Source organism: Candoia aspera, chromosome 3 (genome assembly GCF_035149785.1).
Source record: "Candoia aspera isolate rCanAsp1 chromosome 3, rCanAsp1.hap2, whole genome shotgun sequence".
Lineage (NCBI taxonomy): Eukaryota > Metazoa > Chordata > Lepidosauria > Squamata > Boidae > Candoia > Candoia aspera.
In genome coordinates, this window is record NC_086155.1 from 17,959,975 (window position 1) to 17,977,214 (window position 17,240).

Genomic DNA, 17,240 nt, shown 5'->3' on the forward strand with positions numbered 1-17,240 from the left:
CGAGCGGCAGAAGTTGCGAGCGCTCCCGGGTCGCGGGGGCAGCTCCTCCGCGTGCGAGCTCCTCTTCCTGACCCGCGAGGTGGCCGGGGGAGATTGCAGGGCTCGGGGCAAACGACCTCCTAGGAGATCCCGTCCCCGAGAAGTTTAAAGGAAGCCTGCATTTCATTTTTCGAGTTGCATGGTTTAGACGAGCGGGGGTTATCATTAATTCTTGTCCTTGTGATTCCTTGAGAAGGGGAGGGCAGAGTTGCCTCTCCCGTTTTTTTCTGCCTTTCCCCAGTTAGAACCGTAGAGAGGTCACCCTTAGCCGTAGAGATGGCTTCCAGTCCAAACGATTCGGATCCGAACTCCCAGCAAGGGGACGGCGATCCGAATCCAAATATCAGTCCTCAAGAAGAGCTGGACTTCTCGATTTTATTTGATTATGACTATTCGCATCCAATAGCAGGTTTGTGACTTCTGATTACTCCTATTATTACTAGTATGAATTTATTACTATCATCACCGTCATCTTTATAGATGCTTTTCAATAGAACTTACGGCGTATTTGGAATGGATATTTGAAAGATGCATGTTCCCAAGGACCAAGGATAGTACACAATGTAGCCGGTGTCACTGGGTGGCCGGGATCAGATCGTGTTTCTTTAGCACTTGGGTTGGAAATTGCATCTGAGCAAGAGGTGGACTGGACTGGCCTGTACAGGAAAAAGTGGTTTTCTGCAATTAACCCTAAAGAGGGCAGCAGGGAAGCATTACAGTGTTTGCTGAGGTTAATTGGGATCATCTGCAGTTATGAAAGTTTACCTTTCTTCCATCAGACTAAGGTGGGGTTGAAAGTCTGCATATATCTTTCTGCTTATCTCTAGAGGGATGGATAATTAGAAGCTCTGATTGCTGATTTTTTTTTCATAGGATGGGCATATTTTACAGGGAATGGCAGAAAGTGAACTGCAAAGAAAAATTATAGTACCAATAGCATCATATTTTAGCACATCGAAAGACCATTCTTTGTCATTTCTGGGTCATGTACATAACAACTTTTTCTTTCCATAATTTTCTGCTTTATCCGACAGCATTATAACTTCATCGCGCTTATAATGCATTCATAATGCAAAGCACAGATCCACAACAGGCGAGAGCCAGAAGTGGCTCTGAAATTAATATTGGACAATGGCTTTGATCTTCAGTCCACCTTGCTAGAATCAGTAGGTTGAGTAATATAAGGCAAACACATTTTTAAAAGCCTTGATTGAAAGCCAAAGAATACAACAATTGTAATTTCATGTAGTATTTGTAAAGAGCCATAGAATGTCTTACTGTTTCTACTAGCCTCAGAGCTATGGTTGCATTGCTCATGTTCTCAAAGTGTGTGTCTTTGGATGTGATAAAGTATACCCACTTTTTTGATGGCCTGTACAAATATCACACCTACTTATTCATGCATCACACACCCTTGTCACATGTTGGGAATATCTAAAAATCAAGATTCTGAGATGTTTCCTTATTTCACAGTACATGGGTATTTGGCAAATAGGATCTGTGAAAAATCCTGGGGGCACATTTAATATGTGTCAGAAATTGCAGACAGTGTGGAAAACAACATCACACTTCCTGATGTGAGTTTGTCTCTGATTAGTCATTAAAATGGGCAGTATGGTTTCATAGTGATCTTCTGTGTGTGGTCAGTTTTCTTTTGACAGGGTTTTCTGAACTATATTAACATAGCAAATTCTCTAGCCAATTGTTTTGAATTCTCTACTGCACTTTAACACTAACCACATCTACCAAGAAATGAAGCAAAAGTTGGGATGTCTCAGAAAAAGCCTGGCTGGAACTCAGTAATCTTTGACTTTGTGTGTGTGTGTGTGTGGATTCAATTCTTAAGCTCTGCTTGACTTACAGTTTGATACTGCTGCTAATACTGAATATCTTAGGACAGTCTGTGACTGAGGATTCGGTCCTACCTGCCTGTTATACTGATCAGGGGAGCTATACAAGGGCTCTTTTTTCATGAATCAGAGATGGAAAAGGCAGACTGATAAAGAAGGAGTGGGCAAAGGTATAATTGCAAATGTAAAGGTGCACAGCGTAATCCTCGCTCCATTCAGTAAGCTGAAGGGCTGCTTTGACCTAGGAAGAGAGACCAATTGACTGGGATCCCAAGAGTTTTGAACTGCAAGCCATGATACCATTTGAAAAAGAACAACTGTTTGTAATTCAGATATAATCAAATACAGACATGTGGAAACCTGCAAAGCATTCCTCACTGCCTGCTTCTCAGCCTTTTATGAATACAAATTAAAGCTTTTTCTTTTAAAATTATGACTTCTAATATTTGTGGCATTTTTATGATCACATAATTTTAAAAGTTTTCATTTTCTTTTTTACCAACACGCTGCTTGCTTTGCCCCTTTGGGATGGAATATGATCAATAACTGTATTTATTTTCTTTAATCTGGTTGCATTAGAACAGCAACTCTCAAAATCCTCAGCAAACGTGGCCAAATATCCAAAAAGTGCTAGGCTGGGCCTGTCATACTTCAAATGATATTACTGCTGGGGGCAGACCTTGTAAATGAGACTGGCATTGTACGACAATCTTCATCTAGATGGGATAGATCCAGAGAAGGTTTAGATATACAGCTTCAATGAATGCAGTCAAACATTCTTGTGAATGAATATATTATAGGATGAATGAAGTTTTACTGATTTCTTCTGAATGTGGACAAGAGGGAATATAACCAAGAATGGTTGATTGTACTTGAGGATGCACCTACTAAAGTTGCTTTCACGTTATACCTTTTGAACAAATAAAAACTGTGGACATAGCTTAGAGTGTGCTAAAGTGGTATAATCTCACAATGTTAAAACCGTGATTGAGAGTATCTTTTCCTGTGAAATAAAAGCAACAGTAGTTGCTAATTTACATCTCCAGTGGTGGGCCTAGAGAAATTAACACGGTCACTATTTTTACAGGTTTCATGCAGAGAGATTCAGTTAAATAATAAACCCAGCCTAGGGTTTACTGAACTCTGGGAAATCTGGGGGTTCTCTTTGATTCCTGGGTGTATAGAGGAAAAACATGTCAGCAATTTTCTTATTAAACCAACTTGTATGTTAGTGATCTTCTTAAACCAAAAGCAAAAGTAAGACTGCAAACTTCCCTTACTAGGAAGTAAGCCTCACTGAATCCAGTGAAACTTCTTAAGATGCATGCATTGGATTATGATGGAAATCTCTTTTACCTTTGTTTATGGGGGTATCCAATTCTTTATATAATATCAAGAGAACTCAGTGATGTGGTTCACACAATCATGCTAAGCTATAGTACTTTTCAATTAAATTAGGGTTATCAGATCTGAGCTGCCAACAACCTGACAACCATAAAATAGCAGAAAAGAGTTAGAGTGTCAGCCCCACTAGGTAGACCAGATCATGAAATTAATTCCACAGGAAGGCTAAAACCACTTTTATTGAGATTGGCTATAATAACAGAATCTTGCAAGTCTGATTGTGCTGCACCTCCTTCTCCTTCTTATAGTTCAGTGAATTAGGGAGGCTTCTGCCTGAGCCTCTTCTGAATGTCATCTGAAAGTTCTGGACTTAAAAAATGCTTTAGCCCCTTTTGCCTAGGCAACAGGTCCTGCAGATCTCCGTCAAGGTAACCTTTCCTATTCTCTGCAGAGCAGGGGTTCTTAACCTTTTTGTGCCATTGATCCTTTTGGGTGTGGTGACCCCTTCTCAATGAAATTTTAGTTAGAGGTTAGTGAAAATGAAGTTGTAATTTTTTTCCCATCCAAGTTCACGGACCCCTTGAAATCCTTCGGTTACTTTCTACTATCATCTAGTGGTCATCTGTATTTTTGCAACCCGGATTTGGTAGCCCTGACTGAATATGGTATGCAAACTTGCTTGATATGGAAGAATTATGTGGGAATCAGAATGCGGGCTTCTCCAGCATCTCATAGTTAAAAGAAATCTTGCGGAGTGTTTCATTGGAAAAAAATGTCTTTAGATTCATGGCCAGTTATGATGCTTCCTAAGTAGCTTGGATTAATTCCTGTCTCCAACTGATTGACCTTCAAGGAAAGGAGAGTAAAATTAGGGAAAAAGCTTAAGTGTATAGTACTGTACAATGTAGTGATTAAGGTGGTTACACTTGGCTCAACGTTTTGAGTCTATACTGCATCATGAAAGCTGTTGGATGAATCTGAGGTAGACACACTTTGTGCTTAACCTACCTCATAAGATCATTGTTATAGGGATAAAAGTTGGGCTTTTTGTAAGCTACCATGAGCTCTTAAAGAGAAGGTGAGATATAAATGCAGTAATAATACAGTATGTTGCCGCAAGGCCTTAATAGATGGAAATGTAATAAACCATAATGACCTGGATCAATCTTGAAATTTAACCTTGGCAAAATGAATGCAGTAGGTGAATGGAAGACATTAAAAGAAATGTCCTTTGGAGCTGTGCATTCTTCTTCCTAACTCCTACAAGCTTTAGACATGTACTTATAGAATCCAGTGCAGCAGCATTTGGTTTGTTTGCCACTGCAAATAAAAACTGAATGGGATTACTGAAGTTGTCACAATACTTTAATTCACTGTTGGATAAAGGACCTGCAGGTACCTTATATGTCTACTCAGAGCTGTGGCCTTGGAGTTGGCCATTGGCCCTCTGAAGCAATTTTTATTGGAGGTAAAAATATATATTGCTTAGCGAAGAACTGAATGGGAGAGATGCCGATCACCTGTAATGTAATGTATGAAACCTATTATGTGTGAATTGCACTAGTTCTAGTATGGGAATAAAACTGCTACTAAGGCAAGTCTGCTTAGAATAATGCTTTAAAAAAAAAATAATAATAGTATTTTTAAGGATCAAGCTTACTTCAACAATCAAAGCATTGATGGAGAGCTGGTGTGGCAGAAAAGTGTTTGCTCAAAACTCTCCTCTTTCACCAACTGATTGGGTGGCTTTCCTTCCATAGTGTCTATCTTAGATTGCAATCCTGGCCATTGTTCTTTGGCTGCAAGCCCCCTTCCCCGAGTAGGGCTCACCTTTGGGTAAACTTGCGAAGTGTTTAGAAAAACTGCAATGCAGGCATGTTGATTCATTCTGAAAGAGTATTGGCCAGATGTTAGCCTGTTGTTCAGATCAGCAGGTGTATAGCACTATGTGGCATTATGCAAATGTCTTGGGCTCTGACCAGAAAATCTTGGGTTCAAATTCCTACTTAAGTCACATAGGTTGTAGAGTGTTTGGGGCAATCACTTTTCTTTATCCTAACCTAGATTGCAGGGTTGGTATGTGGATAAAGTGGGAGAGGAATGTATCTTGGCTTTAGCTTCTTGGAGGAAGGATGAAATTATCATCATAACTTTTCATCCAGTGTGAACGGTGAGTAGAGGATGCCACTGAACAGGCTTGGAAAGCACTTCCAGAGACTGTTTTCCTTATTCTGAGTGCCTGGATACCATGATTATTAATTTTTTGTATTTTCAAGATGGAAATCATTAGTGTAAAAGAGATCACAACAAAACATATAATCTGGAGGACATTCCTTGCTTTCAGAAGACACCATTATGAGTCTGTAAGTAATCCTTTGTACATCAGTGATCTTTAATGTTCTAAGATTAAAGCATGTTTACAAAGAGATGGATTTTTTTAGAAAAACAAAACAAAAACCTTTAGTCCACATGTCTAAGTGTGTCTGGCAATTGCGGAAGAAGATGATGTGGAGGATGTTTTCTCAATTACGTTAGCTTCATTGGAACTGGAGCTAGTTTTGGGTGCTCACCAGAAATGTAATTTTAGCCACGGGTCAGGATCCCAAGCTTTCTCTTCTTCCCTGTAAATGTTCTCAAAATGTGTCCCAAAGAAATTCCAAAATCAGGAGGATGCAGTAAGATCTTTTGAGCCTTTAGAACCAGCTTACATATATACACGTATTAAAGCCTGCAACAATTCAACATTATGTGCACATGGGTAGGGCTCCTTGCTGATCTAGCTTTGTCACAATTTTCTGTTACCTGATGTTACCAAAAATGCCCTGGTTTTTCAGTGGAGTAATTTAATACCTTCAAAAGCCCACCAGGAAATGTATGTTCATTACATTTATTTATATACAGCCCAGCTTTTAAAACTCTGAGCAGTTTACAACTCAACATCATATCATATCATAAGAAATCCCCAGTCACCTGACATAACTCAAACATCAGTAAACCATAAATGTAAAACTGTTGTCCAACCTTAACTATAAAATACAAAAATCCAAACTTCACATATTATAATTCAAAAACCCATCTAACAAAAGAGGCTTGACAGCTTTGGAGAAAGCCAAAAGAGGTGGTGTCAGGATGACCTTGAGGGGAGATGATTTAACAGCATCAGGGCCACCACAGAGGAGATCTATCTCTGCCTCCACATTACCTTTAGCATAGTTAGGACTTTTAGCATCTCTTTCCTGATGTTTGCACAGTATGGGCAGAATCCATTTGGAGGAGATAGCTCCTTGAATAACCAAACCATGAAGGGCTTTGAATTGGAACAAGGGACCAGAATGCAGCAAATCTAGTGTTATATTACAGTATTGGATCTCTATCAGGGTTTTGTGCCAACTGCATTTTCTGGTGGTCTTCAAGGCAGGCCCATGTAGGGTGCTTTGCAGTAGTCTAAACCAGTGGTGATGAAAGCATGAGTTATTATTATTAAGGCTTCTCATTCCAGGAATGTCTGCAGTTGGTCACCAGCTTAGCTGAGCAAAGGCTGCCCTGGCCATGACTTCTACCTCCTGTTCTAGCAGGAGCTGTAAATCCAGGAGAATTCCCAAGTTGCAGAGCTGCTGCTTCATGGGGAATCCCATCCTGTTCAGAACTATTACTGGATCTGGAACAAAACCAGGGTGTTCTGTTCAAACAGCAACTCAGCCTTGCAGAGGTTTAATCTGAACTTGTTTTGACCCATTTAGTCCATCACAGCCTCCTGGCACTAGGTCAGGACTTCCATCCTCAGTTCAGCCTGGAGTGGTGGTGTGCAGCTGAGTATCACAGGATGCTAATGAGACCTTACCTGACCTCTCCCAGTGGCTTCCCATAGATGTTGAATAGGATGGGGAAGAAGGCTGAGTTAGACATGGATAATATGCTCAAATATGGAAGGAACAGTTCTCAGGTGGACCTGCTCAGTTGAACAGTTGAGCCTATGAAACTGGCATATTTAACTATACCCAAGGTAGCAAGAAAAAGATGTGCCAGAGGAGGACCCTGCCTTCTTGGCTTGTTTCAGCATCCCCATCCTCTGCTTCCCAAGGATTTCTTGACTCTTCTTAGGAAAGATCTGAGATGGTGGGGAGGGGTACAGTACATACAATATAAAAAATAAAAACACATAGCAGCTGAGCATCAAACAACTGTAAGCCAGGAGATGGGCTCTGTCCCACACCCAGGGTCCCAGGCTTAGGCACAAACCAGTATTTCAGGGCCTTGTGAAAGACTGGCAGGGTTGGGACCCATCGGATCTCCGAGGGAATGGCATTCCAAAGGGTGGGCACCATGGCAGAAAAGACTTTCCTCCTGGGCCCCAGCAGCCAACATTCCTTAGCAGATGGCACTTGGAGCATGCCCTTCCTGCCTGCTTGGGTAGGACAGGTACAAACAACAACTGGGGAGATGATTGTGATATTCTCCTCTTGTTAATCTCAGATAGCTGTTCTTGTTAGAGTTTATTTTCTCTTTCTGACAAGTTGCAAAATGTAAACATCTCAGAAAAAGTAGCTGCTTGGCTGTATTTGCACAAAATGCTTAATGATGACTGAAATTAGTCCATTTTCTGGAGAACACACTGAATTATAGGCCCTATCCACACAGCTGCTGTAAATGATATTTTCATATCCCAAGGGGTAAAGGAATATTTTAATTCATGAAATAATTTCTCAGCATGATGCAGGTCCAGGTACTGGATATTCTTGTTTGTGGAAAAGGAGAATTATGCCTTTCTGGCACTTGTGGGCTTCTCAGAGTTGTAGCTTGGCTTCTGATCTTAACATCTAAAGATGGAACCATTTTTGGACTACTTTGGTGCTTTGTCTGATTTTATTTTCAGGTATGCAAAAGCAGAACTTCGAGTAATACTTTTTGGTAAGAAATGCAAAACCTCTTGCCTCAAAAATCTTAGTTTTAAATAGAGGGAGATAATGTGAGTTATGCAGGAGTGTGAAGGTATGTTGAGGTGGGTCAAAACTGCTTGTGAGCGCTCACAATACCCAAGATTATGATTTTTGTCTATGTCAGTATATAGTGCTGATTAATCTCTGACAGTTGGCTTTACAGTAATGGAATCAGGATGAGCCTAGGCTAATAAGCACAATAAATAAAATGAAGGCTGGATTGTTAGAGAGTAGTATAGTGTTAGCACTGAGCTTGTTTTAGAGGTTTGCATGCTCAATGAAGACTGTTTTTAATTAGTCCTATACAGTACCTAGATTATGAATTGGAAAAAAAACATTGCTGAAGTGTGTCCTGCTGCACACTAATTTGTTGCATACTAACTGGCACAATCTGCAATTGCCATTTTAGTAGGATGGGATAAAAAAAAAACTAACTCTCTGTGTTCAATAAGCTGTTGGCTGGACTTCCTGTCTTTTCAGCAGAGGCAAAACAACAGTAGTCTACATTAAGCCATGTCCAGGTTGGCATGATTAGCAGCTGAGTTTATTAATTACAGGCTCCTAGTTCTGGTGGCAATAGAGTCTGGACTGGAGGATTTAAATTGGACCAAATTGGATCACTTAATATTAAAAGCAGGAACTGCAGATTTTGTACTAGCCTCTATTCAGTAGTGGGCTGGCAATATACCATCACAGATGTTTCCATAACTACAGACTATGAAGTCACAAACACATGCATTGTGGCATGCCAGCTTAGACAGTGGCAAGGTTTTGGAGATTATCCCCAAGAAAAACCTAAAGAGTTGTGAGATGTGGCTCAGTGAGTATCACCTTCCTTCTAACTCTAAGCTGAGCTGGTGTAGCCCAGCGGAATCCAAGGAGTTTACTATATTCTTATTGGCATCTGCAGGCTGCACTCAGCATTTCAAAAAGATGCATTCGGTCCTCATTTGTATTCCCTATAGCAAGCTACTTCCATGCAAAATTGACAGTGTTATATTTTGCATTCATGCAAAATTCGCCTGGAGTTATAAACATTGCATTCTCTTCTTCCTACAGTATACAGTATGAAAAAAGGGTGTGTTGGTTTCACTAGACTGTATGTCAAAATTAATTTTCCTGCGCAGGGAAAAATGTGTGACTGACATAACAAGAATAATCTCTTGTGAAGCATCAAGGGTGTGCAACCTGAGCCTCAGGATCACAACCCCTAAAAACTCAGCTCCAAAGGATCACAAGTTGTTATCAGATTGTATTTTTTAATGCGATAGAAGGAGAAACATAATCTGACTGAAAAATAATCATATAAACGATATTTGGCATTAATTACATTAAACTGTAAATGCTGTCAAATTTTATTTTATGTCTGGGCTTACCCACAACTTTGGTTGTGCAGTTCTGCAAGTGTGCATTCCTCCTGTATGTAGATGAGACTAACAGAATGCAAAAAGTTAGAGGTAGCAGGTTACAATGAGAGAAAGGGCTATAATTTTACATTAATGCATGAAAAGGAACAAATTAAACAAATCCATTAGTCTAGTACAGTGTTTCTCAGCCTCAGCAACTTTAAGATGTGTGGACTTCAACTTTGGGAGTTGAAGTCCACACATCTTAAAGTTGCTGAGGTTGAGAAACACTGCTCTAGTACAAGAATGTAACCATGACTGTCCAGGAGTCTAGGCAGAAGTCTTGAATCCTTTTGAAAGTGCAGAGGCTAGGGACCGAAGCAGTGACATGGGCAATGAAAGCATGCTATGCTGTCAAGCAATGGCAACCACCACTTAATCACAATCCAGAGTTTGAGAGGGAGACCAATCATGACTAGGCTAAATTGTAAAATGGATTGTTTGTGGCTATTTATGAACCTTTCGTGTCTAAATTGCTAGGATCTTGAGCATTTTTTGGAACAAGCCAGGAAATCTGTGAAAACAGGACAAGCAGGATTCTGTGTCGTGTGTGAGTTTAAAAATAGGAATAGTTTGAGATATGGACAAATTTGGGCTTTTCTGTCTGACGTCTCTCAAGAATTTGGCCTTGGCAGGAGGAGCAGGTGGTAGGAGGGGGAAGGCCTTCTTATATGGAGGGACATTGATCCAGAGGCGCTGGGAGCCACTACTGCTGGCAGGATTTAGGAATCCAATATATAGCTGATTAAAATAACTTGATTCAAACATTGCACTAAGCCATGGTTTGTTTCAAACATGCTGTATTGAATAAGCTACAGGATCTGGGCTCATACATAATGCAAAGTCATAAACTATCATTTGCAAATCATATAATGGCTTAGTATGATGCATGACGCGGTGGCGCTGCGGGTTAAACCGCTGAGCTGTCGAACGGAAGGTCGGCGGTTCGAAACCGCGCGGCGGGGTGAGCTCCCGTTGCTCGTCCCAGCTTCTGCACACCAAGCAGTTCGAAAACATGCAAATGTGAGTAGATTAATTGGTACCGCTTCGGCGGGAAGGTAACGGCGTTCCGTGAGTCATGCTGGCCACATGACCCGGAAGTGTCCTATGGACAACGCCGGCTCCAAGGCTTTGAAACGGAGATGAGCACCGCCCCCTAGAGTCGGACACGACTGGACTTTACGTCAAGGGAAACCTTTACCTTTACCTATGATGCATGAATCTTGTTTGTTTACCATGTGTTCATCTTTGTAGGGGCATCTAGTGAACATATCTACCCAGACTTGGAACCCTGATGTTCAGGCATTAACTATCTATAAAGATCTGTATAAAATACAATAATGTATTTAATTAATTAATTAATTAATACAATAATGTATTCCAACATCTGGCAGTAGGAGAAAGAACCACTAAACTTGCTTGCTTCATGTGGAACGGTGATTTAACATGTAGCAATTAGAAAGCTACATGATACCAGTATGATCTACCCAACCATATTTTAGATAGGTTGTTCATAATCTACCTATTTTTACAGCTCCCAGTGCATGTTTATACTAAGATCTAGAGCAAAATTAAATGATTTGGTAGACTAGCATATCAGAATTCACTGCCCTCTCTGTAGTTTTTCCCAGTCCCCTGTTTTCATGATTATTTTTAATATCTCTAAGGCCATTTCCTCACTTATGGTCTTACTCACACCCTGGTTACCTCCAGATTGGATTACTGTGATGTGCTCTACATGGAGCTGCCCTTGAAGAGCATCCAGAAGCTTCAACTGGTAGAGTGCAGCTGCGCGGACGGTTATATGCGCCCCCAGGACTGTGTATGTTACACCTCTGTTCCGTGAGCTGCACTGGCTGCGGGTTTGTTTCTGGGTGCAATTCAAGGTGCTGGTTTTGACCTTTAAAGCCCTACGTGGCATGGGACCAGGTTATTTGAGGGACCTCCTCTTCCTGATTATATCTACCCATCCCATCAGGTTGAGCAGGAGGGATATGCTGTGAGTCCCATCTACTAAGGAGTTTGCATCTGGTGGGACCCAGATGACGTGCCTTTTCTGCTGTGGCTTCCACCCTCTGGAACATCATTCCCTCTGAGGTGAGGTTAGCCCCATCCCTGCCTGCCTTCTGGAAGGCCCTTAAAACTTGGTTTTTCCATCAACCTTGGGGATCCCATGGTGAGCTTGCAAGATGGTTATATGATGTTAAATGACTGTTGTTCTCCTGCATTCTTGGCTCTTTATGCTTTTGATTTATGCTTGCTTGTTTTATGGCTTAATTGCTAACATGTTTGTATGCTGCCCAGAGTCATACTTCATGAGATGGGTGGCTATATAAATCAAAAAAGAAAGAAAAAGAAAGAAAGAAAGAGAAAAGAAAAAAAAAAGAAAAGAAAAGAAAAGAAAGTCATCCCTCCATTGCTGTTGTTCCAGTTGGTTGAGTGATGCTGTAAGGTGATAGAAATCATAGTGAAGAAATGGCCTGAGACTGAAAATAGACCGTGGTGAGGATGAAAAGGGGTGGAGAAAAGGTTTAGCTTCCATTTGTCTATCCCACTTTATTTCTAAAATGCCTCCACTTCATAGCAGTTCATACTCATTACAACCCAACTTAGTTGTTTTGTTAAGTTCATCTGGTCGTGGAAATAGAAGCTCCCTCTATATGGGCACATATTTAGGTTAATTGTCCTGCGTCATAAACCTGCTGTTCTTTTGTGCTAGTACTTAGTCATAAATGGCCTCCTTTTTTGCTTTTATTCTATAAACCAAGGGGAGAAAATTGGCAGTTCTAATTTAGTTCATACTAGTGATTCTGCAATCAAATCTGGAATATAGCTTGTTGGTTCAAGTTAATTAGAAATGTAAATTGAAGATTTGAAAGGTGGCATTTTAATGCTCTTTGTAATGAATAATTTGCACATAAGATGGCTGGCAGGAATACGGTCTCTTTGTTGACCTTCTAAATCAGCTTTCCCTGACCTGTTACCCTCCAGATAATTTGGGACTTGCTGGAGATTATTTTGTGTTCTATTTATACTGGGTGATTAAAAAAAACTGATTTAATTTCAGAGATTAGATAAGAGTATTTAATGAGTCTCTGGTTGATTTGAAACAGTCTGGGATTCAGTTTTCTAATAGAGCCCTATAACGTATCTATCATATATACTGAAACAATCAACAGAATTTACTGTCAGTAGGATAAACAGTCACATTGTATGCATTCCAGATTTCTTGATCCTGACATAAATGGGTAGTTTTCTTCTTACCTATTAATGAACATGATTGTTAGAGATATCATCATCATCATCATCATCATCATCATCATCATCATCAAACTTGTATCAAACACAGAAATTACAATAAAATCAATAAAACATAAAGATAAAGGTAAAAGATGGTCCATGCAATGAAGTGTGGGGTCTCGCTCTCCCTCGCCAAAGGCCTGGGTGAAAAACCAAGTCTTCACGGCTCTCCTAAACAAAAGCAGAATGGGGGCCATCTGGATCTCAGGGGGAACCTCATTCTAGAGGGCAGGTGCTGCTACAGAGAAGGTGTGTACTTCTAAGGGTGCACTTAACTATTCTGCATTGCTTTAAATCTGGAAATAAAGAGATCTCCATGCTTCTTTGTACCATAAGTGGAACAACATTTCTCTTGTTTCAGAAACAAAAAGGGCTGTAAAAGATAAACCACCAGTGGTAAATATACCATAGACTAATACATGTGGATTCCAAAAAGCACATAATCCTTTTATGAACACCGCAGTTTACATTAAAGATGCTCAATTGTTAAATACGAATACTGAAGAGACTAATAGAAAAGTACAACATGCTGGGTAGATAGATCAGTGAGACCTAATGGTACCAACTTTAGAAGTTTAGGTAATCAACATCCTTGCTATAATTTGAACGTAGTATTTAATAATGTCTTGAGAAGGTCATGATGATATTTCATCAGCTTTCTGACACCACATTAGACTCTTCCTGCCCTCATATGAAGAACGTAATTGGAAACATATCCAAGATCTAAATTTTGGGTGAGATCTTAGGAGTTCCACAGATGCATTATATTATCAGTGACTAGTTAGATAAATTCACCTGCTGCTGCCTAATGGAATGAAACTAAGCACTATTTAAATTTATATATGGAACTGTAAGAAGTGTGAGTTTTATTGACATACACTCATTCTCCTTTTTGGTTGCTATATATCTGCCATGGGTTTTGTTCAGCTGAGTGTTTCAAACATTTAAAGGCATAGGTTGCAATAATTTTTAAAGGAGTACATTTTGCACGAAAAATAGTTTTCCTAGATTTTTTTTATTTTTCAGTAGAAAGTTCTACATATGTTCTTTAGTCTATAAAGATGGAGCCATGCTTTTTATAGATTCTCAGTTTTAAAAATCCTTCAATTCCATTAAAAGTATTTTTAAAGACCCAACAGAAAAATAATAGACAATATAGATGATATAATTTTATGTTACAAAAGGGCCATCTTTGAAGGGGCATTCTGATCATAGAATGTGCTTTTTAAATGGGCAAAAACAAAATTAGCCATATTGGTCTGCAGGAAAAATTTTTTTAACATCCATAGTAGAACAATAATTAAGATGAAAAATCCCTAGGGATTGAGGCAGCTGTAAAATTTAACAAAGAAAACAAAGGAGTTGCTAAATAATGATGTTTTATTTTTGCATTCTTTTGAATAATAATCCTTTATTAGGGAGTACGCTTAAAAAATTGTAAGATTTCGATTAGATTAAAAGAAAAGCCTTGAAGTAAACTTATTTGAGATTTTTATCCATTTTATCTAATTAATTTTATTTAATTAATTAATTTTTATCCCTTTATTATTTCTACGAATAACTCAAGGTGGGGAACATACCTAATATTCCTTCCTCCTCCTATTTTCCCCACAACAACAACCCTGTGAGGTGAGTTGGGCTGAGAGAGAGGGACTGGCCCAAAGTCACCCAGCCGGCTTTCATGCCCAAGGCAGGACTAGAACTCACAGTTACCTGGTTTCTAGCCTATTGCCTTAACCACTAGAACAAACTGGCTATTTTACTATTTTATTTTATTTATTAGGTTTATATAACATCTTTCTTTTGGGAGTTCAAGGTGGCATCTCCCTCCTCTTTATTTTTTCTCCACAACTACAACCTTGTAGGGTAGTTTGGGCTAAGAGCAAGTAGACAAATTTCAGTACCTTGGTAAAATGATTATTGAAAATGAATGGAGAACTTTTAAGGTGTGCAAGAAGATAGAAAGGTAGAAAGATAATGGGTAGTGTTATGATAAATTAACACTTGTCAGAAGAAGGAAAAATGACTGTGTATAAGAGTGTGTGTTTGCTCACTTTCTTATATGGAAGTAAGAGCTTAGTATGTCAGGAGAAGCATAGTAAGTTGAATATAGTGGGAACTTAAGAAATGTACATAGTAAAACAAGAGACAAGGCCGAGAATGAATGAGTGCTGAATGACTGTGAACTGGACAAAAACCAGATTGACCAGTATGAAAGAAAGCCACTGCGGTTTTCAATCCATTGATCCATTGGTCATATAGGCAGAATGACTGAGGGTTGAATCCAAAACAAATACATGAAGGAAGAATGGATGGTTGAATGGAAGAGGAAGACTGAGAAAGTTGTGGTTGGAATTGCTGAGATCCTGAAAAAGACAGGTAAGAAATATCAAGAACAAGGCAGTATATGGATATGGGGGAAGCAAGGATGATTGGCAAGAATAGAAAGATACAGAGAGGAACAGTGAATAGTGTTGGGGATAAACTAGATTTAGCTGCTCTCTCACTCCTTTTCTGCAGTCCGCCAAACATGGCTTACTCTAAAAGGGAATAGTGTGATGGGTGTGTGTGTGTGTGTGTGTGTGTATGCATGCAATTACATTATTAAATAGGTAATATTAAGGATATAGTTAATAGAGAGTGGCAAGTAGCTGAGGGAATGCCTTTCATATTATGAACCATCCAGTTGTTAAGATTGGAAGGACAAGTCCTCCTGAAGATGTCCTCGGTGCATTGGCTCTTCTCCCTAACACAGAGGAAAGGGACTTCTGCTGCCCTGCTCCCATATAGTGTTTCTCCCTTAGCGACTTTAAGATGCGTGGACTTCAACTCACAGCTGGCTGGGGAATTCTGGGAGTTGAAGTCCACACGTCTTAAAGTTGCTAAGGTTGAGAAACACTGCTCCCATGTGATGGAAAGCACTACCTTGTGAGTTGAGTGTGGTCCCATGTGTTTGGCATTTAGAAATCATGTACATGTAGCATTTGTTGCCAACACCTTAAACTAAATGTGTCTTTGCCCAGGAACAGCTTTGGAGCACAGCTACGTGTTCCCAGGAAAAGCTGTTTCTAAGGTGTTTCCAACAGGTGCCACCTTTGTGCCCTTGAACACTCTGAATCACACCTCTCCCTTCAAGTCCAATGGGCTGCACAGCTAATATCAGGTAGTTGTAGAATCCTCTACCTGAGCTTGTGCAAAATTTATATTTCCCTCGCTACCAAGTTTTCATAGCTATATAGATCTATAGCTAAAAATAAAGTTTTCTGTCTTAGCTGGATATCCAGACAGGGTTTCATCTCCCTCTCTTTCTCATTCTCTGTGAAATGCATATACAGTATAATTCTATGAAGTCTCCCTTTCAATTAAGCTTGACAGATTATGATTACATGGACACAACCATGAAGACCTCTTGGAAGTAGCACAGAAGTGCTTTGCCGTTTCCTTTTCTGGGATGTTTTTCCAGCTTCTCAACTATAGGCTTTGGGATTTTGTGAAAGTCTCCCATCCAACTACCAACTGGGGCCAATTTGCTTAGTCCTGAGTTCAGACAAGGTCAGCCAGGTTGTGCTGCCGCTTGCTGAGACCTATGTACTTAATGTGCATAGTTTATAGTCAATATATGTATAATGTGTATTAGATCACAATCTAACAATGTATTTGGTCATCCAGTAATATATGGATCAAGGATAATTAAAACAAAGGAATTATCTTCTTCGCAACAGGGAAAATAATTATACTTCAGTCCAGATTGAGTGTCGGTCTACTGCTTACAGTGTCGGTCTACTGATTTTCTAATGCAATACAACAACCAGAATGCTAGAAAATTATGAGTATCTTTGTCCATAGAAGTATCATTTTCCTTTGTTTAGAAATTAAGGAACATTTCAACCTTGGGATGCACCCAGATAAGCATCTTAACATTCTTGGAGATTGCAGCTAGGATCTGATTGTGCCCAGGCAGACAAAGATCAGATGAGCCAAAGAGAAAACATGATCACCGTGGGCTGGAGATTGAGCACTGGCACCCAAATGACCAGTGTTCAGTGGCATACCAAGGATGGTGTGGTGGAAGCTGTTTGGCAATCAGTGGCATGGTGCAGTGACAAAGGTGGAACAGGGTAGGCTGGTGATGGTGTGGTTGGGCCAGCCTGAATCCTGCACTGCTGCTCACCCCCGATCCACACCAAGTGTCAAATATACCAGGTACGCCGCTGCCAGCAACCATAGCAAAAACATAGTCTGAAGGCAGCTGATGGTGAAATACCGGACTGGGTGGATAAAATATTTCGAAACCAGTGCAATAATTTGGATGCAGTGGTGGGACAGTTCTTTTCATTCTTCTCCTTTTACTCAAAGAGTGCCCA

General features: G+C 39.9%; 1 protein-coding gene across 1 annotated transcript in view; it reads left to right on the plus strand.

Annotated features, from left to right (window-relative positions):
* The first annotated feature begins 315 nt into the window (after window positions 1-315).
* Window positions 316-17,240, plus strand: part of NFATC2 (nuclear factor of activated T cells 2) — a 148,426-nt gene continuing 131,501 nt past the window's right edge. Inside the window, exon 1 of the mRNA XM_063300047.1 lies at window positions 316-448. Coding sequence (XP_063156117.1) covers window positions 316-448 — 133 coding nt within the window. The remainder of the gene's footprint in view (window positions 449-17,240) is intronic.